The 24995-nt window shown below is 37.2% G+C and overlaps 1 protein-coding gene across 1 annotated transcript; it reads right to left on the bottom strand.

Moving 5' to 3' along the window:
• Window positions 1-203: 203 nt before the first annotated feature.
• Window positions 204-20464, bottom strand: ldlrad4a (low density lipoprotein receptor class A domain containing 4a). Its single transcript, XM_053492228.1, has 4 exons — window positions 20019-20464; window positions 5163-5299; window positions 4693-4746; window positions 204-3576 (listed from the first exon to the last, which is right to left on the bottom strand). Exons 1-4 carry the CDS (start codon window positions 20143-20145, stop codon window positions 3082-3084), a joined length of 813 nt encoding a protein of 270 aa, XP_053348203.1. The 5' UTR covers window positions 20146-20464; the 3' UTR covers window positions 204-3081.
• Window positions 20465-24995: the final 4531 nt, after the last annotated feature.

The raw sequence follows: 24995 nt of genomic DNA, 5'->3' as shown, positions 1-24995 counted from the left end.
TGTACCATAAATGTATAATACTGTAATTTGATCATACTTTTATCTTTAATGTTTAATAATAATTCGGTAAAATAACTATACTTTATGTATATCATACTGAAAATGTATCTGGAAAACATTCCAAACCATCGCACAACATTTTTTTAGTAAATTATTTGATTTCCTGTCTTTTGAAAAAAAAAAGAAGGAACAAACAAACTGAATATGATCCAAAATCTTTATTTGTTAACTCTCCATTCGTGTCTGTTTGGTGAAATAAGATACAGCTCTTCTGTTCTGTGTTATTTTTAAAAGTCTGAACATCTATCACTCACTAAATAATAATAATTATAAGAATAAAAAAAATCAAATAAATAAATGGCAAGCGCTGGCATTAATAATGATCATTTCTCTGGAAGTTATAAAAGCAGCAGCGAGTTCTGTCCTGTATGCGATCGCCTCATAATCATCACATAGCAGATATAGGAAAAAATATAAGAAGTACTTTTTGCAACTTAAGTTTTGACTATACTGTAGTATTATTTTATTACCTCTTTTTATTTTGTTTCATTTTTTTTTATATATTGATTTTTTTTTTTTTTTACAAAAGACAAAAAGCACAATTGTAGGGCATTCACAAAAAAACCCGATGCCGCCGTGTTAAATTTCTCATCGTAATATCTTCTTTACATTATATTACAATATTAACATTTGTTCTCTTGTGGTTTTTTTTCATCTACCCATTGGGTAGGATATGTGCATAATATTTTCAAGTTATATATTTATACAGCACAGTACGAATAAACAAAGTCGGACTTGTGAAAAAAGCACCGTAGGAAGTGAGGCACAACGAAGGTGGGGAGGATTTCTTTTTTTGTAGGGGGGTGGGGTTTGTGTTTGGGGTTCGGAGTGCAAAGTGAAAAAGGTTCCTATTTCTGCTTTACCACAACTTTTAGGCACCGAATCTGCTCAGAGAAACATGCAACAAATGTCAAAATATTATCAACACTCTGAGGTTTGGAACTGTGGATGTAACAGTAAACCATGTGAGAAGAAAGAAATGAAGTTTAAATATTACAAAAATAGACATGTAAAAATGAAATATGTGTGAACAAGAGACAACACAGAGCAGCATTAGCGTTTGCATTAGCAGTAACGTTAGCATTAGCATAGCAGCAACAGGACCTCACACACACACACACACAAATATACACACATATACAATGAGGATGAGGATGAGTGTAACAGCAAGCAAGAGCCAATGGACTCATGCTGAGTGTAGAACAACGGCTGTTGTGATTTTTGAACACGCCCTTTTTCATGTCCACTGAGTCGAAACAACATCGTTTGACTTGACAACTTTACCAACTTTGCCTTCATGCCATAAAAACGGTTTAGGATGATGCTATGGTAGTATGAAAATTTCTCAATTGTAAGATTTTAGTTACAAATTTAATAAAGTAAATATATTAAAAAGATTTTCATTTTCAGCAATTTTTCTCAGATCGTTCATGCCAGCTGTCTTCTGGCTACTGGTTTTAATTTTAATATAGTATTTAGCCAAACATTAGCTATCTTGTTAGCAAACTTCTCTTAGCAACTACTAACATGAAAGGCAACATCTGCGCTGACTCGTAAAAGCAGTGCTGTAATTGTACTATCTAATGTAGCAAAACTACTATAGTGTCTAATTAAAAAGAACAATTTAACCTAGGTTTTGATTTCAAGTTGAAATGAACATAAAACGTTGTGGTGATGTCACATGAGCAAATTTGCGTCTTTGGCTAACTGATGAACAAGACTTTCTTATAAGCATTTTATTGGGATAGCTATAGCATGCTCACCTTGTGATACGTTCGTGCCAGTGGACAAGATTTCTTTAAAAATGGATTGGATCGAATTTAGGTTAGCAAAACATTTTGAGAAGGTTGGTGCCTAGGAAGAAAGTTGTACGCAACATTTCTGCAATATTTTTAGTTGTTTAAATGGAGGCTAACAGTTTCATAATGTTTATTTTTATATTACAGTAGTTGAAATTAAAAATGTTGTAAGCACATGACAGGAACATTAGTCTTGTAATGTTACAGTCTAAAACTATTTAAGTGTTTTGAATACTTTATTGAATATTATATTAAAACTTGATCTAAGATAAGTTGCCTAACATTTATGCATAATAGGAACAAAATTAAACACAGTTTGCTATTGATAGAATACTTTATCAATATCCAATTTGTTTTTTTTTCCCAAACAAGTGCTTGTGGAAGCGGTTCTCAAGGCTGTTCTAAGAAAAGAATGGACGTGTGTATAAAGAAAGAAGCGTAGAAGCTCAGCTAGCCACCAAGGCATGCGTGGCATTGCGGATGTGCATAAGACTACGTTTCCCATGATACCCTTGCATTTTGGACCATGCTGAAGCGAGCGAGTTTTAAAGTGCTATTTTGAAAGGATGACAAATGACATTTAATGAGGAAAAAAAAAAAACAGAATTTAAACAACACCCCCTTTTTAAGTGCCATCTTGTGGGTTAGTAGTGGACTTTTTTTTAGGCTGGATCAGAAGTTCCTAGTTTTAAGAAACAAAAGTGAAGTGGATGCTAAAATATGCTTAAAAATCAGAATATGGACCAAAAAATACAAAGTTAGTGCAATGTTGATTTTTTTCTCTGCATTTTGATGATCACTGAGATTTCAGTGAGATTTACACAAACCATGGCACTCAAATTTGGATTTTGATTGGTTAAGGACTTTTGTTCATGAACGAAAAAAGGTAAACTTAAAAAGAAAAAAATCCTATATCCTGCGCAGTTCTTGAGCAATCTGCAAACAAAAAGTTGATTATCTTAAACAAAAGAAAGCATACAAAAACAGGAACGAAGAATTTGCCAACAAGCCTGAACATCCACATGAGGCCCACAAGTTTTAGCAAAATAATTAAAATAAAAAAGTATACAAAAAGTGATATTCACTTAAGCTTGGTTCCTTGATTTTTCTGGATTACTAAATTGTGCAAGGGAGTGAGTGCTTGGAGGAAAGCCACACCCCCTTTCGCATATTTATGAATACGGTCCAAAAAGCACAGCCCCTCCCATTCTGTGCCTGTCAGTCAAGTCGGTTTGTCGCGTCTTCCATCCTTCGCCTTCCTCTGATTGGACGGTGGTGCGTTATTGCTGTGCTGGTGCAAGAAACAGGAGGAGGAGGATGAGGAGGTGAAGTTAGGGTAAGATCGACCAATCACATCGCTGTACGTGGGTGGTGGTCCTTGCCCCTGAAGGCGTGAGTATGAGGCACTCTTGCCCGAGTGTGTGCTGGGCGGCCTGGGCCCGTAAACATCCATAATGTCGCTATCAAAGACAGTGCGATTGGGTGGAGCTCGCACGGAGGCGCGGCTCAGCTCGAGTTGCTGCTCGGGGCTTCGCAGGGCGAGAGTGCAAGGGCCTTTATATGGCGGTGGCTCCTCGCCGTCTGACAGGCAGATGGTGGGCGGGAGCTCGATTTGCGTTTGCATTTGTGGATATGTTGGTTGAAAACGGCTCGACTGCTCCCTCTGAATAAACGAAGGCGGTACGAAGCGGTCGAAATTACGTTGCCCGAACATCACCTAAATAAAAGAGAAAAAAAAACACATATTCAACACCATTCTTCGTGCAGCACCACTGAATAGTTAATTCCAATATTTACTGGAATAAAATTCTAACAAAACACAACAAACCCCAAATGCAACATTCAACCTTAAATATTAATATCCCACCCTTCCAGACTTATCTTTAAACAACACAGACACCACTGTTCATCTGTTAAAGTTAACAAACACAGACCATTTAATATTAACACATCACATGATGCTCATCAAGCGTATCAGCATCACTTATCAAACAATAGCATTCTCTACCTAACACTAACATCCGCATCAAAAACGTACTTTCTCTGGAAACACAAACGTTCAAAAAATATTCAATCATTCGTCACCAAGAGACATGAATCTTAAACACCAGAATGTAACTTTCACACACTAACTTTCTTTACCAAATACCAACGTTCATCATTTAACACCAACCTTTTTTAATCACACACTAACATTCAGCACAAAACACCAAAATTCTCCATCACACACCAACATACTCCATCAGACACCAACATCCTTCATAATGTTGTCTATTACACCTCAATATTCTCTACCAAACACCAACATTCACCTTCACACACCAACATTCTCTAGCAAACACCCACATTTGATATTAAACCCCAACATTCTCTATCAAATACATTCACAATTTATCACAAACATTCGCCAAATGTCGTTTAATCAAGCACCAACATCCTCTATACCGTTGAACACCAACATTCTTCAATATCACAAACATTATTCATCTCACACTTACATGGACTAACAAATACCCACATTCTCTATAAAACAGCAACATTCTCTATAAAATCCCACTTTTAATTAAAAACATATTTCCCCAGAACCAGATGCCAAATTCTCTCTGCACCAAACCCCAACACAAAGCTTCATAGATTTTGCTATAAAATGTATCTTAACATTCATTTCCAAACACCGAAAAAGTCTAAGCACAAACACATTAAACACTAATATTACATATCACAATCCAAAGCTCAATAATTTTTACCATAAAACATAAACATCAGGATTTATCACATCTAACACTAACAAAATGATTAGATTTAAAATCATATAAAACGTTTCTTCTCATACCTCTGTTGCTCCTTGTTGTGTCACCAGGCTGTCTGTGGGCCACGAACATCCGCTCTAAGAGGAACACACACACACACACACACACACACAAAATGAGACTTTACTGCACTAAAAACTTCTGCAATTCTCTTCTCCTCGTTTTATACCCCCCTTTCTCTCTGTTTCCTCTGTCACTTTGAGCAGCCTAACAGTGCCTCCACACACACACACACACACACACACACACACACAGAGGCTAGAAAGCAGGCATGCACATGTTGGAGCTGTGTCAGATATGTCATGGACATCAAACAGAATGTGCAGCCCACACCAACTTCCTGTACACACACACACACACACACACACACAGTACAAATATGCACACAGGACAAATATGCAGGAAACACACACCCACATTCATAACTGTGGAGGACAAAGACCAGAACGTGAACTCACCCAGCCACCCACCCACTTAGCGCACACACACTTACTGGCTGCAAGGCTCCGCCCCGGCGGTGGCGGCTGAAGAAGGCTGAAAGTCTGTAGTGGTTGAGCAGACAGATGATCACGACCACCATGACGGTCATCACCACGATTATGATTATTATCTGAACAAACTCCAGTTCAGCTGAAAGAGAGGGAGAAAAAGAGAGAGGGGTTTTTAAATATTCTTTTTGACCATCCTTTCATATTTAAACACTGTGGAATATTTACATGTAATCCTCATACTCATAAACCAGCATGAAGAGAGAACATTCTGTACTGTTCTCCTCATTCCTCCCACTAGGGGGCAATGAAGAGGAACTCTCCAAAATCACACCCTATTTACTGTAAAGTCCACTGCTTTAAAGATTCTGCTCTCTCTCTATATCTATAGTCATGACAGGAATATACTTTTTTCATATCACTCAGATATATCTCAGGATATCCCACAATACAATTCAGGAAGATATATAAGAAACATTTACATAGAATAAACAGACTTCCAGGGAACTCGTTTGTAGGGTGCACTATGAAATATAGACGAAATATAATACATACAGTATATACTGATTCTGGATTTTCAAGAGGTGTTGATTAATTCTCCAAACCAGCAGCTCTGACAATAGCAAAGCAAAGTGTTCAATAATGCACTTGTTCTAATGCATTATCGTTTCCAGAATAACCGCTTATTTCACATGAGGGATGGATGCACTAATTAGAAACCTAATAAAAATTGTTAACTTAAGAAGAAACGCTTAGAGCTAAAGGTGTAACTTGAAGTTTTTGCACACGTAGTAGTTAACGTGGTTTTGCTGTGTTTCTGTGTCTTAACGACTTCTCGTGAAAGAGAGAGATCAAGCGAGAGAGAGAGAGAGAGAGAGAAATCGAGCGAGCGAGAGAGAGAGAGAGAGAGAGAAAGAGAGAGTAGAGGTATGACTGTTTATGATAGATAGGAAGATGGACAGCGGAATATAATTATGGGAATATAAAGGCAGAAAAAAAGAAAAGATATGCAGAAAAGAGATCAGGAGATGAAGAAAAAGAGCTTCAGACAATTTCACACAGGTCAGGTTTAACAGTCAGACAGGTAGAAAGAAAAAATGTTAAAGAAAAAATGATAAAGAAATACAATTAGAAAAAATTATTGGATTGTTGACAGAGAGTTCAAAACAGGAATGAGAACATGAGGAAGATAGATAGATAGTGTGATCTATCTTTTCACAACTATAGAACAAAATAGCAGATCAAATATAGGGAGAAGAATAATAAAGGAAGGAAAGAAAAGTAGAGGGGAAGAGAAAAAAGAAAAAAGAAAGAAAGAAAAAAGAGGTAGAGGACCATGCTAATGCCTGTTTTAGGGCTGAGCCTTTGGCTAATATGCTAAGAACGCAAGCAGTGTATAGCAGTGTCTACAGACTGGTTTATTTATTTATTTATTATTATTATTATTATTATTATTATTATTATTAATAATAATAATAATAATAATAATACATTCGTCAACAGCAGAACATTCCAGATCATATACCAAAAAAAACCCCAGAAAGAGCAAGAAAAGGGAATGATGATGGCTGAGAAAGAGGAAAGGGCTAGGCTAACTGTTCCTTTGTAAAGCCAAGTTTTTTGCTAACGTGCTAAAAAGCAGCAGAAAAACAAGGAACTGAAAATAAGAAATGAAGAATAAAAAAAAGAGGGTTGGGATAGTTCTGTGTATCTGGAATGTTTTTTTTTTTTTTGGCTGGGAGGTACAGAACAGAAAAAAAATGAAAAAGACAAAGGGTTAAATAAATAAATAAACACAGTATATATAAGGTCAGCCACATACACGCAGTCATTCAGATCAGATGGTTTAATCTGCTTAGCTTTAGGGCTCTCTGTCACACACACACACACACATAAAGTGTAAGAGTAACACACAGCGTCGAGCTGTCGTCACCCTGAGCCAAGCGCCAGACACACACACACACACTGAGAGGTGTTACGTAAGTCTATATAAAGAAGTGCGCACTTCTTCACTCCTTCATTTTCTCATTCACTTTTTCATTCAGGCTTTCATTCCCTCACTCATTCCTTTGCTCTCACTCTTCTACACTTTCTTATTCAGCCTTTCATTCATGTTTTCACTCCCTCACCCCTCCAGTTACTTTTTCACTCCTTCTTTCACTCCCTCACACCTACATCCATTCTCTTTCACTCTTTCACTTAAAGACTATCCCACTTGCTTCCTCTCTTACTCCTTTACTTACTCCCACCATCACTTTCAACCTGACTCACTCTTTGATCTCATCTCATATCTTTTCCTGTTTCCTGAAATTTATAACAGGAGGAAAACAGCTGGGCCTTACCCGAAACAAGCACACACAAACACAACCAACAAAAACCCTACAGAATTCATTTTATTTGTCTAACAGTTGGGAAAAGGCAATGCATATTCCTTACTGCATCCATACAGTAAGTTTCTCATGCCATGCAAAAATATTGGCATTCTCAGTTTTGCATTATTTGACGTTACACATCTGTAAAAATGTTATTGTTGTTAAAATATGATTGTATATATGATTAAATAATTTAATAACTTTTAATGTTTTTTTAAATCCTGTATTCAAGACAAAAGTGATGATTAAAAAGCTAGAACAATCTGGGCAGCTGATACTGTAGTGCCAATACTCCATATTGAACTAAAGATTAGGTCATGGGACTACATTCTGTTTTATTGTTGATTGGTCATCAGTAGGAAACATTAATAATATTAATAACTTACCCTTTAAATAGAAATAAAGATTTATATTTTCAACAAGACTTAAGAATTTCTTCCTTTTTCTGTCTATCCCTTCATCTCTCCCTTTCTCCTTTTTCCTTCTATTTTTCTTTATTTTCCTCTATTTGCCTATTTCCTCTTTTGCTTTATATTCTTTTTTCTTTTTCACTCTTTGTTTCTCTTTTTCTTACTGTCTATTCCTTTATTCTCCCCATATCTTTTCTTTTTTTCTGATTCTTTTTCTAATTTCTTTCTATTATTTTTTCCCCTAAATCATCATGGATTTTTTGAGCTCTGATTCTTTCTATTTATCCTGTATTTCTGTCTTTTACCCTTTTCATTTGATTGCTTAGATCTTTTTCTTTTTTTCCACTTTCTTTTCATTTGTGTATCTGTGTTTTTCCATTTTACTGGATTCACTCTCAGGTATTTTCACCTTTTTTATTCTTTTCCATTTTCTCATTTTCCTCTTCTCCCTCAATTTCTTTTACTCTTGCACACTTCTCCTTTCTTCGCCCTGATCCTATCTCTCTATCCAACCGCTCTCTCTATCTCTCTGTCTCTCCATCGTCCATTCTCCCTGGTTCACTCTCTGAGCCGAAATGAATCCTTTAATATGGCCATTAAATACAGAGAATCGTCTGTCACGACAAACCCCACGCACAAACATGCTAACCACACACACTCCATCATCATGCCCACACACACACACACACGCACACACACCGCCCACTCCGGCTTCTCGGGCATGTAGGATGTACTGGTACTCAGTAGAAACAAGGAAGAAAAGGAAGAAAATGTATTCTGATTTACACATCAGTGAGGCATCATGGGAAAAACAATCTATCATATCACTTCCTGTTGTATTTAAACCCCTTGTTCACTTTCCCGATTTCTGTGCTGCTTCCCAGGGAGCAATGTGCTGCTTTAATAGCTCGAGTGAACTTCCCAGAAGGACACAATTTCCTTTTTCCAAATGGCTGTTATAATAATTAATGCTAAACTATAAACACATCATATTTAAAGAAACTCATTAAAAATCTTTTTCATTTAAACTAAACCTGTGTAGCTGACTCCTGGATCTGCGCACTGCGTAATACTCTATTATAGTACCTTGTTAGCAAAGCTGCTAGTCAGAACGAGAACTAGATCTGAAACCTGACACCCAAATAGCATTAGCCATTTATAACAGCGTCCTTTACAGTTATCAATCGCATTGTAACCAGCTAGTACCGGAATATCAAATTAGTTACATTGTTATTATTAATCAGTGTAATTAGCATAGTGTTATGCCTAATAATAATTACTAATAATGACTCAGTTCTTATTTGTCAGCAAATGTCTTTTCTTTTTTTTTAAGCTACTTTCAGTAGCTTGTACTGGTTTATTACATGAAGCTAAAAAAACTAGTAAAGTACAATTGTAGCCTCCATCCATTTAGGAACCTCTTTAGTCCAACTAGAGACGGTAAAGGCCAATGGTGACCTTTGTATTTATTCCCTTTTTTATGACTGTGGTAGGACCTCCAGTCAGCACTCACACACTACCCAATTTGGAAACGGCAATTAACCTAATCTGCATGTCTTTGGAGAGTACCCGGAGAACATGCAAACTACTGTACATGCACACAGACCCTAGGGTGGGAACTGAACCCGGCCACTGGAGGTGCACGGCGTAGTACTAACCACTAAGCCCCTGTGCTGACTTTATTAGCCTGGAGTTGTTTTGTTACGTGCCATCTATTTGTAAAGAAAGAAAACATCTTTTCTTTCTTTCCAAATCATAAATCCATTCTAAACAGTATCCTTTCACAGTAAATGAGCAAAAAAGGAAAGAAATTTTTAAATATATCACATATATGTATATGTTTTTTAATATATGTTTTGTATCACAGTCTCGTCTGTCTCTATGTAACAACTAATAATGTTTCTGGATCTTTTCTTTCTCTCTTCCTGGGATTTTCCCCTCTCTCTTTCTCATTTCTTCTTTTTTTTTCTTTTCCTAAGAAGGGAAATGGAAAAGAAAACAGCTTGTGGTGAACCCTTTTTTCGGCGTGACAGACATTTTCCATTCACACACAAGGTGCAGGAGAAACGGAGTGAGAGAAAGGGTGATAGAGACTAAGAGAGAGAGAGTAAGAGAGAGTAAGACAGAGAAACAGAGAAAGAGGTGAGTAAACTGAGCGGAACAGAACAAATGAGATCAGATCCCTTAAAGTCAGGAAGAGAGAGAGAGAGAGAGAGAGAGAGAATCAGGATGGAGCACTATAGGGAAGTAGAGTGCTTTAAGTCGTGCTGTAGTGTATACTACTTAGTGGTGTTTTTCTCTCAGGTTGGTCTTTATTTGGATTGCACAGCAGTATAATTTATTCAAAATCTTCTCACTCCTTCTCATCTGTGTTCCACCCCCGTCTCAGTCAGACGTGTCTAGACGGCCGGCTTTTTTCCCTGAATTATTTAACCTCGGTGTAATTTTGAGGAGGATAAGCCACGGCTTAGACACCACCTGCTCCCAAACACCCCCATCCTTCCACCGCTTATGCTAACCGTATTGTCTTAAATGCCTGTCTGTCTCTCCTTCGCCTTCTTGTCTTCCTGCAGGCCTCAGCCCCCTTGTCCACTTCCCCTTCATCACCATCCATCTCAAGAGTTACATCACTTCATTATCAACACAATTTTACCCAGAATGCATTGTGATTAGAAGTATTCTCTTTGTTTTTTACTTTTCTCTCTCTCTATCTTTTCTTCCACCTTCTTTCTTTCCACATGCCGGGAGTAAGTCCTTTCAATTTTATTGTCTTTATTTTTTTGTCTGTATCTTTATTTTCTCTTTTTACTCTTTTATGTTACTTACTTATTGTTATACTGCTTATAAAATTTTTCATCCAATAATTAATTCTTTCTTTCTTTTTTTCTTTCCTTCTTTCAATCACTATTCATCTATCAGTCTGTCTTTCTTTTTCTGTTTTGGACTCTCTTTCCTATTAGCTATGTGTTGTCTTTTTTTTTCATTTCCTGTCACACCTTTCTTTTTCTGTCTGTCTATTTTTCTTTTTCTCTTGGGCATTATGTCTTGGTCATTTCTTTCTTCCTTTCATTCTTTCTTTAATTTTTTTCCTTTATTTCTCAATTTAGCTTTTTGACTGGTTCCACTTTCTCAGTTTCATTCATCCTCCCTACCTTCCTTTTCTAAATCCATGTTTTAACATTTTCTCTGTCTTTTTTTCTCTCATTCCCTTCTGCGTTCCTCTCATCTCTTCTCCTGATGAATCACTCCGTCCATCTGTTCCTTTCTTTACCGCTCTTCCGCTGACTCATCTTTACTCCTGAAACAGGAGTTTATTTCCTTTTATAAAGGAACTAAAGGACTCTGATACACTGTCAGGTGGAACACACATACACACACAAGCAAAGTGTGTTTTTATCCAGAAATCATGTATTTCACATAAACCATGCATGAACAGCGTGGCGATCCCTACATTTATCGTGTTTCTCTGACATTACACAAGCTAGCGCTGCTACATGTAATTAGGCTGTAATTTTAGCTCTTCTGAGTTTCATTAGTAATGTTCAAACACATCTGAGGTAAAAGTTAAGGAGACATTTTTGTCTCCTTTCCTGTCTCTTTGCATCTTCACATTGCCTGCAATAAAAGACTTCATCATGAGAGAGCTAGCTAAGTAGCTCACCTCAGTCATTAGCTAGTTTACGCACTGCTTTAACACAGTTGCATAGCAACAGTATTCTTATGACTGCATCATGTGTTCGATCTTCTCGAGTAAACACAGGATTATTCCAACTCTGCTAACTGTCACTGTTTTGCTGATGTTTTAATTCCTTTGTGGAAAAAGATGGAAAAAACAATCAGAAACAGGAAAGTCACTAACTGGTACCAGATGTGAGCATTCCCAACAACACAAACACACAATATTCCAATTGGTCCATCTTCCTCTCTGTCCTCTGCCTTTCCTTTTGTTGAATTTTTAAATTCCCAGTTTAACCAGTTTGGTCATTTTGCCAAGTTTCACCCACTAGATTTTCTTTACTTGTTTGTCTAGCCATCTGTCTTTTCTTTTTTACTTCTTTCCCTGTCTGTTTCTGTCTCTTAATCTGATTCTATTTATTCCCTCCTTGCTTCCTTCTCTCCCTTAGAAAAAGTATTCTCTAATATCTATCTATCTATCTATCTATCTATCTATCTATCTATCTATCTATCTATCTATCTATCTATCCATCCATCCATCCATCCATCAATCCATCCATCCATCCATCCAGCCATCCATCCATCCATCTATCTATCTATTTCCAACTGTCTTTGTTCTGTCTGCTATTCTGTTTCATTTTTGCCCCTTTTCATTCATTCATGTTTTCTTTCTTCCTCATGTTATTTTTCCTGTTTCTGTCTCTCCATCTATCTGTCAATCATCTGTCTATTTTTTCTGCATGTCATCATCTTTTTTCCTTACACCTGCCTTTCTCTGTTTTTTTTAGCAGTTTTTCTTCCTGACATTTCTGACTTTCTTCTGTATGTTTTCTTTCTTTCTTTTTCTTCTTTTCTTGACTTCTTCTTTTTCTTCTTCACCCCATCCTGACTGGTTCTATTTCAGTTATTTTATACTGCTGTCCATCTCCTTATCTATTTTTTTCTACCCATATCCGTGGACTGTCTGTCAATGTTTTTATAAATTTTTCCTTTTTTTGTATGACTCTATCTGGTTTCTCTTTAAATCTTGTTTTTCTATCTGGAATCTTTTAAGACATATTTAAAAGATTCTCTGTTTTTGTATCCATCTCTCTTACTTCTTTATGCCTTTTTATTTTTACTGGTTTACTCTCTCTCTTACTCTCTCTCTCTCTCTCTCTGGGTCCTGGTTTGATCCTGGCATTTATTTTCTCTTATCCTGTCAGTGTTTTTACGTCCTTTGTCTTTTCATTTCGCTTTTGTTTTAGTCTCTTTCCCTCTCTCTGTTCGTCTCTCTGTCTTTATCTGTCTGTCTGATTGCCTGCAGCTGCTGCCAGTGAGACAGACAGACAGACGGCTGTATCTGAGCACAATTGTCTCACAGATTAATCTGAATTTCATAATAAGGGTCAAAATGACATGTGACCTTTAACCCCAACCCCCACCCCCAAGGAAAAAAACCTACAGAACACAACACATACACACAGACACATACACACACTAGGCTTGCCTTGTTATGTTTGCAATGCATTATGGGTAACCCATCAACTGCTGAGAACAACACTGAGTAGTCTTGTGACAACCAGATTCTGCATGTTCTGGTCTTTTTCTTAAAATGGCCGACATTCTGGTGAGATAATGCTAATGCTAACCAGACGTGATTTTTAGCATTTGGGCCTGTGCCAGCAATATGCTAAACAATGACTGAGACAAAAGATGGGAGTATCCATGACCCTTGAACTCGGAAAATAAAAAGCCGGGGGGGTTTTGTCTGGGAGCATGACCTAGCCCATGCATGCTTGATGAATGAGTGTATGTGTGTTTATGAGTGTGAGACACACACACACACACTCAGTATGATAACATCATGCCTGGCGTGGCGGTGTTGTGTCTGCGGTCTGGCTGCACCATTTTACAACAACAAAACGACAAAACAGTCTGCATTCCTGAGAAGGAGCTGGCACAACAGAACTGCTCCAGGCTAATTTGCAGCCTAAGTCCTTCTTCCTTTCCTTTTTCTTTTGTACTTGAGTTTATTCCACAATCTTCATCCTTTCAAACTTAACTCTTACCCAAAAATGTCTATCTTGGCCCCAAAACAACCAGAGAACCATGACTGGAAAAAAAAAAAAATTCTAAAATCTTTTTTAACCAGATTAACTTTTTGTTAGCATTAATATCAGGCTAGCATCTGTGAAGCTGAGCAATATCTGTTCCTTCTAGGATTATTGCTAACTTATTTTGTTGTTATATAGTTATGTAAACAAGCTAGGAGGATGCTAACATGCTAAAACAAGCAGAACAACACTAACATTAGCTAGAGACAGTTTACCACACTTAGCCTTTAGATTAGCAAGAGACTCCACAAATCTTACACTTAGCAATAACCATTACCAAAAAAAAAAAATCTGATTTCCATTTCAGTGTTAAAATGATCTTCTGTGTGTGAACAGTTTTTCAAAAGTTTAGCGAGTCGAGTCTATAATATATTTAGAATTGAGCTAACTGTAGTGAACTTTAGTACTGTCAATCACAAACTTATAAAATACTTAAAAGCAACATACTGGAGTGTACATAAAAGCAACAACTTAAACATAAGTACACAAAGGAGTGTTGGAGTGTTTTATTCCTCTCATACCACAACAAATGACTAACAAATACATTTTGTATATAGTCTAGCATACGAAGTCACACTTTTTATCTTTTTATAGTGACATTTAATGTTGTGAGACATCCATGTTCCTGTGCTAACAGTCGCTCCCTCACCAGCTTCTATCTTAAATTACACTTAAATTACCAGCCGACTACAACATAACCCAGCTAAATAGTTGACTTAACCTCTTCCTTTTCCTATAACTAGGTTGTATTTTCTGTTTGTTAACTTATATGTAAGCTATTTACTGAAGCGACTGATTCATTTCATGTGTGTCGTTTACCACAGTTTTGATGTTTCTATTGAGTGTGATTATCTGTTATTAGCAAAGAAGGAAGAAATAAACCTCATCACAGTATGGTTTAATGTATTGAGCAAAACCATTGGCACCCCACTTATACAACAAGCGGGACCGAGCATATACAACATTAGACTAATTTGACCTCAAATTTGAATAAAAATAATGTCTGCAGACACTAATCAGACACTCGACACACAAAAGCCAGACACACAACTCGTTCATCATCAGAACTAATCAGGAACACACCGACTGAGACAACAAACACACTGAGACACACACAAACCCCCAACCAGCTGACGCCGGAAAGCACATAAGGCCCTTTAAAAACCTTTAAAAATCTCAACCCCCTGCTTTCCCACGCCCACTTCACATCATGCCAGGGCATCTGGGGACACCTTGGGTGTATAGAGGGGTGTATGGGATAAGGGTGACTCTGAGGACAAACATACACACACACACACACACACACACACACACACACACAGAGCCAATGTCAAGGCTGAGTCTCAGCTGCAGCTGTTAAAAGGCCAAAACTCTTCCACTCTCTTACTCATCCCCCAATGTGGACAGGGGGTGGGAAGGTTTACGACCCCTAAAACACCCCCAACAACACCCACGACCCCCCCAACTCCACCTTCGGGGGGTTGTTAAAAACAAATAATACACACACACTCACAAAACAACACACAATCCAAGATTAACTGTTATTGTTTTAAACGGCACACATTACATTAAAACAATGCATGAACACCTCGATTACTTTACGTTATATAAAAATTTATAACTAATATATTACAATATATCAATTAATAGAATTTATATCAAAAATCAGAAGAATGTTCCTTAAATGCTCTAATAATATGTCAATATTAAATATTTAAGTAATATTCTATTGTAAATGCTTGAGTAACGTGTCTACTGTAAATGCTCGAACAATTCATCTACCGAAATACTTGAGTAATGAGTCTACCGTAAATGTTCAAGTAATTGGTCTACCGTAAAGGCTTGAGTAATTCGTCTAGCGTAAATGCTTGAGTAATGCGTCAACTGTAAATGCTCAAGTAACCTGTCTACCGTAAATGCTCGAGTAATTCATCTACCGAAATACTTGAGTGATGAATCTACCGTAAATGTTCAAGTATTTCATCTACCGTAAAAGCTTAAGTTATGTGTCTACCATAAATGCTTGAATAATGTGTACCGAAAATGCTTGTGTAATGGGTTTACTGTAGATGTTTAAGCCTTTTATCATCTAGCGTAACTGCTGTAACCGAGTCTTCTCTAAAGACTGAAGTAATCCGCCTACCATAAATTTTAGCACGTGTTTATCGTAAATGCTCCAGTATTTTTATCTACTGTAAATGCTTAAATATTTTTATTTACCATAAATGCTAGAGTAAGGGATCTACCGTAAGTGTTCGAGTAATGCACCTACCATAAATGCTGCCCATGGAGATAATAAAAACCAATAAAAACCATCATCATGTCATAGAACAAAAATAAAGTAAAAGAATACATTTAACGATAGTAATGATTAAACTGAGAGTATTGTTAACGACTTCACTGTTTATTACGCTGCCCCTCTATGTAGCAAGGGAGATACAATCTTCACACACATTGTGTTTTGATCTCAGCGATTATGCAAGTTATAACCAATTAAATTATTATTTAAAATAAATTATTAATTTATTATCACATTATTTTATTATCAGTGTAGCAAGCAAGACTGTACACAATAATAACATTTTGGTGTTTATAAGTCATCCCCTATTCCCTTGTGCATTAGTCCCCTTTTTTTCAATTTAATGTTTATTGTTGTGTTATTATTATTATTGAACAGTTTACCCCAAAATGTACGGAGTTTGTAAGGAGCGAGCACATTGCGTTCTGCTGTTATTCTACTACTTACTTGCAGTTTAATAGACCATTAAACAAACAAACAATTATTGTATTTTAGATTAGGTATAAGTCTACTCAGTGCCTTTAAGCCAACACATATATACACACACACAGATAAGGGGGAGGACTGACAGCTGACCTTGAGTGTGACCTCATCACACTCTCACACACCCACACAGACTTACTGAGACCTGACAACCCCCAACACACACACACACACACACACACAGAGCCATAAACAGTGCCATAGACACAGACAGTCCTCCGTTACATATACATAGACATACTGAGAACCCACAAACCCCACACACACCCACACAAACACACCCACACACTCAGGTCAATTTACAATATTAATCACAGTACTTCTTTCCTTTGTGAGATTGTCCTCTATGAGAAGGACGCTCACACCAGCACTATCACTGCATCCAAAAATAAGGACTCTTATAACACAGCCGTCTTTACGCCGCCTCCCGACTGGGACAGACTCTATATCTCAAAAACCACCGCCTACCTCGGCAGCCTACGGCCCAGATGGACTGCAAGGAAGCAGCGATATTCATGTTAAAACTTTACAAACATTTTATCTCTATATCACAATTTGATGGTGTTACTGTCTATCGTCCTGCCCTTCAGTCAGCCGTCTGGTTTATAAACCTCTACTTCTACGGCTTGCCTCTAAATCATTTACAGCATGGTGCTGCTAAATTCCAGATCCTGATTGGTCAGAATTTGAATAGTTTTCTATAACAGCAGCTCTGATAGTAGTGCGGGTTTATATGAATGTGGACGCTCTAATACTTACTAATACTAATGTTTCCAAGGTATTATCTCATTCTGTTTATTAAATTTCTTTTATACAAGGAGTTTCCAATGTCAGGGCACTAAAACAGCCTGAGGTTTGTAGTTTCTCAGTATCATGACAAGTTGTGATTTAATTTGACTAGCTTTGAAATTCTTATTGACTGGCGAAGGGAGGAAAATCAACAAATTTATAAAAAGCGTATATGTACGGTTGTAAAAAATTAATCAACATCTAAGTTATAAAAGTAAGTGAAAATCAGCAAAAGCCTTTACGCTGACTGACTCAGTAATGTGCAGTCACTACATGGGGTGCTATTATTTATGCACAAAGTGAGTAGCTGAGTCTCAAAGAATCAGTATATAAATATATAGAGTGAGAGAGAGAGATAAATGAACATTATTATCCATTATCTATCTATATATATGGTGTGCAAAAATATTGATAGATAGATAGATAGATAGATAGATAGATAGATAGATAGACATTGGGTGCCATGGGGATATAGTGTGCAAAAATAATGTCCATGTATCTATCCATCTATCTATCAATCTGTCTCCCTCTCTCTTTTCACACAGTTTTCATTATTCTGTGTCTCGGCCCTGAACTCGCCCCAACATCCTGTTTCCCAGCCTGTCCGCGACGGCTGCCATGCTGAAAATGGATTATACCAGGCCTCCTTCACAACACTGTGTGCGCGTGTGTGTGAAATATCGAGCGAGACTTAACCGAGACGCTCTTTAAGCACGTTTCTCCTTCTGTAGAAACTGCTTCTCGAAATACGTCTCTATTAATAGCACACTCCTAGTTTTTTGATAGTGCTGAGGCCTTCGCAAGACAGGATTAGCTTTAGCTTGAGCGTTAGCTAGCACCAGCAGTAAATAGTAAAGCTAAGCTGGTGTTTTCTAGCAACAACAAATAAAAATTCTTATGTGACTATCTCTGTCATATTCATGACATGCCATTTAAAGACATGTGACTCGCTGATGAGCTTTTACACTGATGTTGCGCTCCAGTTAAATGAATTACAGTTTAATTCTGAAACAAATTTTCATGAAGAATTTGCATTATAAATCTTCATTTCAGTTTACATTACTTCATTTACATTTGAGAAATGAGGCACTAACCTTAGGCTGTTTTACTTAAGTATTATATGATTGATATGAGTTTCTTTGTGTCTGGATTACACTATGCAATATAAAATATGCAGTAATGCAAGTAAATTCAGTTCATATTCAGGTTAATAACAACGTAGCTAATACTGAATCCAAGTAAGACACACGAACAAACAAGGGGCACAAAATTTTTTGTCTGTTTTTAATTTAATCACCCATTATAACATTTACGATTCATTCCTATTTATTCATCCACACTTAGTATTTTCTCTACAAAGGCTCAGTCTTAGACGGCGTCTCCTGCACCACACATGCTCACTACAGCGGGAGTGACAGTGACGGAGCCATAAAACCACAGCACACAATTTTCTTTAATGCATACAAAGTGTGTGTTGGTTTATTTTTTTCCACAGTTCTCTATTTTACACAGAGAGGAAAGTATTGGCAGCCCCTAATTGTAATTGTGGTCCTTGTCACCAATAAGACCCCTTTTGGTTCACCCAGTGGGGAAGAATTTCAGGTTTGAATAATGTGTTTCAGTAATCCGCCTCTCTCCACTCTACTTTCATAGCTTCTACATTAATACTTAAAGAAATTTACAATAAATACGTTTATATTTACTTTTGACATACATGTTACTTTTAAACTGCTTTTATATGATTTTTATTATTGTACACATTTCTATATATGTATTACAATTATATGTGTCTGTATATGGCAATTTGTTTATTTATGTTACTATTTTCACATTATAATTCTGCATTGAAAGCCATTAAATGTGCTCTGTAGGTAAAATGTATTATAAGTATTTTATACGTGCCATAATGAAATAGCAGATATTCCAAGTTTGGGTGCAGTACCTGCTGTACAGTGACCTAGTGCGCCTTCATCACTACATAGTGCACAACTGTAGGATTATTATTATTTTTTTTTTTTACATTTTTTAATGCAGCAGGTAAGCAGGGAGAAAGTCTCGTTTGTAGATTAAGAAACAGCACATGCAATTAAATTAGTGCTCAGGAAAATTCTTAGGAACGCTAAATACCTGAACCGGATGTTCTAATTAAATACTAATTGGGATTGGAACTTCCGGTATGTAATATTAGCCCGCAATTTTACTCTCTCTCTCTCTCTGTATTTAGGCACATTTCATACACCACGCACGAACATGCACAAACACACACATCAAACAGTGTTTTGATTTCCCATTTTCCCCCTAAAACATTTAAGAAGCCAAGAAAAGCACAAGCGCGTGCAAGTTTAACACCCCCGTGTTAACAACACCCATGCACACAGGCGCGCGCGCGCACACACACACGCGCAACACACCAGGTCCGCATCTGCATTTCAGCACTAATAATAATAATAACATAATAATAATAATAATAATATATTCATAATAATAGACCGAACAGTAGAAAATCAGAGATGATATTATGTTATTGCTTTAAACAAACAAACAAACAAACAAAAAATCTGACGCCCACAGACAAACCAGAACCGGAGGCGCGAGGCCAAAAATAACCCCCGGTGATGAGCGCGCGGCCGGTAAACCGGATCGATTTCGCGGCTCGCGTCTGTTTCCAAACCGGGAAACAATCCAGAGATGATAATGATAAAATAATAATAATAACACCGGAAATGCCCGGACTTACATCTCTCCATTCCCCGCGGCTGCTGGGACGCGCTGCAGTCGCACGAGCGAGTGGCATTGGTGGAGCTGGTGGTGGTGTCGGTGGAGCTCGCGCTGCCGGTGCCCGGGACCGTTCGGTGGTGGCGCATGAAGAGGAGGGAGAGAGAGAGGGAGGGTGTGTGTGAGAGTGAGAGAGAGAGAGCGGGGAGAGGAGGAGGATGGAGAGGAGGGGGGGGAGGGGGGTCCTTTAAAGTCCGAGTAGGAGCCCGGTCTCCGGTCTGTCTCACCCGTTAATCACGCCATCCTGAAGAAAAGCGCGAGGCCACAGATACGAAGACGCAGCAGCTCGCTCGCGCGCGCAACGGGCTGTGGGATACGGCTACCGAAACCATCCGCGCGCAGCCAGAAAGGAAAGGGTTCGCTCTATGTGTCTGTGTGCGTGTCTGTGTCGGTGTGTGTGTGCGTCTGGGTCTGTGTGTGTCTGTGAGTGTGTGACTCCTCCTACAAAAGGAGGGGCAGAATTCGAGCCAGACGAGAGGAGGAGGGAGGGAGAGCGCGCGCAGACGGATAGAGAGAGAGGGGGGGGGGGGGGGAGGGAGGGGTCAGGTCTAGACAGGGAGAGTGTGTATAGAGCATAGAATTACACACACACATTAGTAGAGTGGCTGGAGTCTCGCCGCTGACTGTCTGGAGTTTGGAGTTACAGCAGTGCAACACATCATCATCATCACCGAGCTTAATTTTCTTCTTCTTCTTCTTCTTCTTCTTATTATTATTATTATTAACACTACTACTAGTTACTACTACTTATAATAATAGGATTATTGATCATTTATTTTCGCGTTCTCACCGTGCCATGACCCACCCCCAACATTCTAACAAACTGTCACCCTGCTCAAAATAGCCTGTGTGATTATGTGTGTGTGTGTGTGAAAACCAAGTACAGACCCATAATATCCCTCTATCCCTACTATATCTACTATACCCTGTGATCTCGTCCCCAGATTCCTGATTCCTGTTCTTGCCTGACAGATGTTGAACCAGATGTTATCTTTAGCTCATCCACCTCAAGGTTCGAAATGTTCGACTATTTACACATCCGTATTGCTACAGTATCTACCTTCTTCTGCATACACAAGCTCACAGATGCTTACAATTGTTGAGTGTTGCTCGGATAGACATGGAGAAAAGAGTATGTCCTTCCCACATAGAGACCACAGACAGATTTGCTTCCATGACTCCTGGTCATGGATGGAATCTATATTTACACACATGCAGGTATTCAAAAGTGTAAGTAAATATTTTGTAACTAAGCAACAAATGAAGAATTCATGTCATCATGCATATAAGTTAGAATGGTGCCATAGGTGACTCTGCATGTCAGACCAAAAAGCAACTATGCAGACACAAGGAGCTCTATGTTAACCATTTTTGAAACTTTGCTTTAAAATGTTTCCAGGAACATGGTGGGCTTACATTACAAATGTGAATAAGTTATTAATAAAGGGAGGGTCAGTTTGAAGCACTTTGCCAAGTAAGATGCACAAAACTGTCCTTGTCAGCTGAGAGTAAATTGGTTCAGATGACCAGGCTCAACCCAGGAACCACAGATATGATAGCGTTACTGTGTTAAAGTGAAAAGTGTTACTGTGTACAGTTGAGGCAGTTTTACATCGTCATGGCCTGAAAGGCTGCCTTCCAAAAAGGAAGCCCTTGCTCCTTTCAAGCTCCCCTGAAGTTTGCGATTGTCTACATGGACAAAGAGGTGTATATGGATATATATTTATATACTATTTGACAGGTGCGCATTTCTCCGGGTGTTTTAGGTGCCGTTATTTCCCTCCCTTTGCGTGTGTGTGTTAATATCCTTCCCTATTTTTCAGACATGTGAGTGTGAGGGAGAGGTTAGAGAATGACTCAGTATGTTTCTTTGTCTGTTTTGTGTGTGTGTGTGTGTGTGTGTGTGTGTGCAAGCGCATTCAAATCATACTTTATTACCATAATTATCACACTTCACCAGATTTTACTTTAATTAGATATAATTTTAAATTAATTCTTGTTTGCTTATCTAATTACATTCCCATTTATCTTCTTTGTGAAACTTAAAGATCCCATAGTTCACATCTTAGACATGACTGACAATTTAATAAGTCTTTTAATTAGTTTATGTGGACTGTTAGTGTATTTATTATAATCCCTAGCTTGATTAGCTTATAAAAAAAAAGATTTATTTTCCTGTTGTATGACTACATCACCATATGTTATAAAGCATATTTAAATAAACTGTCATTATATATATATATATATATATATATATATATATATCACTAGTGCTTGAACACCACACCATCAAGGTAGAAGGTTTACTATCAGGATGCCTACTGAAATTACGGCTAAAAAACTGGCCTTCCAGAAGCTCCTTTAATGGCCCAAACATATGGAAATGGAAATTTCAAGGATCAACTTGCTGAATGTTCACGGGAATGACTGCAGTGGGCTCAGAGCCACTTTGGCCGGGATGGTCATTCACGGACATACAGCTTTCTTTAAACCTTTTGCATCATTCAAATATTTTACTGCAGTCTCATAACTGTACTGTGGTTTTTTTCTGCAAATGTGAATTGCTTTTACAACAACATTCAGCAGAAATCATTATAAAAGTCCTGGTTTAAATCCTACACATATATATATATATATATATACAGTATCTCATACAGTAATTGAATGTAGGCAAAATATGTAGACTAAATTATTAATGAAAATGTATATTTTATTATAATTAATGACATTCTGTTGCAGAAGGAATATCTCAAGTTGAAGGTCAGAGTACGTTAACAATAATAATAATAATAAAAACAATATATTAGCTATATGAAAACACCTCATCTAACACTAAGCTTTTTCTGTACATCAAGTAAAACATCTTCCTCTTTTTTGTTTATTTGAGAATTTTTTATTGAGAAACCCACAGAGACCCAAAACTAGACACAACAGCCTTCGACTTCCTGAACATACCGAGTGCAAACACACAAGGGGAAACCACAAAGCCATAAAATACAACAGCATACACACACACACACACACACACGCACAAATACACAATCCCACTGGCTTTTAAGAGGTTCTCCTAAGAGAACACTGTGCGCTGTAATGCCGTACTGGCTCTGCAATATCAAAGCTTTTACAGGCAAAACAAACAAAGTGCACTGCTTAATAATATCTTCTAATGTAAGTTTTTTTCAAAATAAAACACAATAATGTTATAGAAAATGCAGTAAACATGCAGTTAACAATACAAAATCAGTCCAAGCCACAAGAACACATCACTATGGGTACAATACTATAGTAGTAATCTAGCTATTAAATGTAATGATTATTAAATTTATCGCAACTACAGGTATGTACAAAGAGTGATTGAAACTGACTTACTTATATCATGAAGTTTTAGAATTATAATTGTAACTGTAACAAAATTTTATTTATTATTTTATGTTATTTATTTGGCTATTGACATTTTGTCTTTATACAATAATACATATCACATTATTGTACAATTTTTAAAGCTGTTTAATTCATTTCTATATAAATTTTTTGTTTCTCTTATGACCTTTATTATACATTGTGCTTTTTGTACTTTTTACATTTTCTATTTAATAATCCTAATAATAATATGAAGAAGACGAAGGGGAATATTGTCTATCTAAATGGGATCCTACAAATGTACATTAAAAAAAACAAGCTTAATTTTAATTTTATAACAAAGCATGTGACATTCTGTAATAAAACCTTGGTAAAGTTATAATAGCATGTTTGGATATCTCTTTTTCTCTATATTTTTTATTTCTACTATAAAAATATTTTTATTTTATTTTCTTCCAATGGTGCAAGCTTGATTGGTTCAAATGAATGTAACCTTATGATTATATTGCTCTTTATTGTACTCACTATATGTTACAAACCAAAGGGATCATAAGCAACATTTGTTTAGGATATAATAACGATTTTGCTCACCTTTCTATATAATTAAATGTATACTACCTTTCAAAAGTTTGGGATCACTTGCAAATTTCTTGACTTGGTAAGTGCATTTGCAAAATCAAGCACCATGGCTCTCATGTGGACCTTCTCAGGAAACTAAAACTTACCTCTGCTGCAGAGAAGAAGTTAGTTTAGAGTTTCCAGCCTTAAAAATCACCAATTAACAGCACCTCGGCACATTTGAATTACATTAACTGTTCAAAGGAGATTATTGCATATTTTCAACGCCTTCAGCATTGTTTTACAATATAGAAATAAATAAAAAAAGAACGACAATGGAGTCAGAAAGTGATCCCATGCATTTAAGCAGTACTGTATGTGTGTGTGTGTGTGCACACCTTTATACTTAATGTCTTGATTTCCAATATAGAACAACGTTGACTGTGTAACTTTTTCACTAGTCCTTAATATTGATTACACTCGAGTTCAAATTCAAGGTCTCTTGAGCCTGACCTTTAGCCGCTGAAATCTTTAAATTCCTGACCTCTGACCTTCTTTATTTGCAGACCTGTAATGGCCTCTGAGTGAGTGTGTGTGTGTCTTTTTGCTTTGAGATTTAATAGGGAGGAAAAACCACTCTGGGTTCATGGGGAGTTCAGGTGTTTGAAATTGGACCCTTGCTGGATTTAGTGTTTGAATGTTTTTGTTGGTGTTTCCTCTCTAGATTATGTGGATTGTTTTCAGCAGATGTTCACCAAGTTATATGTATACGGATACATTTTTTAACTCTATCCCATGCAAATAATGCAGAATAAAACAAAAACACTAATAATGGCTATAAACATTAGCTTAAGCAACAACAACAACCTGTTATTAACATTACCAAACACCAATATTATAAATTCAACACAAATATTCATGCACACTAATAAAATACCACCATATACACCAACATGTAGGACAGTTACCTACTAAACACCATCTAACACACTCAAGCAGCTAACTGGCTTAGATCTACATT

The sequence above is a fragment of the Clarias gariepinus genome, chromosome 3, assembly GCF_024256425.1.
Source record: "Clarias gariepinus isolate MV-2021 ecotype Netherlands chromosome 3, CGAR_prim_01v2, whole genome shotgun sequence".
NCBI classification, from domain to species: Eukaryota; Metazoa; Chordata; class Actinopteri; order Siluriformes; family Clariidae; genus Clarias; species Clarias gariepinus.
The sequence above is the reverse complement of the archived record's forward strand: the minus strand, read 5'-3'. Positions and strand labels throughout refer to the sequence as shown.

What these genes read in the sequence shown, in the direction of transcription:
- ldlrad4a (XM_053492228.1), bottom strand. Translation starts at nt 20,145, where the DNA reads ATGCGCCACCACCGAACGGTCCCGGGCACCGGCAGCGCGAGCTCCACC. An exon ending in GCCGCGGGGAATGGAGAGAT is followed by an intron (nt 5,300 to 20,018) that starts GTAAGTCCGGGC and finishes CCTCTCTTTCAG; the next exon opens with CTGAACTGGAGTTTGTTCAG. An exon ending in CACAACAAGGAGCAACAGAG is followed by an intron (nt 3,577 to 4,692) that starts GTATGAGAAGAA and finishes TCTTTTATTTAG; the next exon opens with GTGATGTTCGGGCAACGTAA.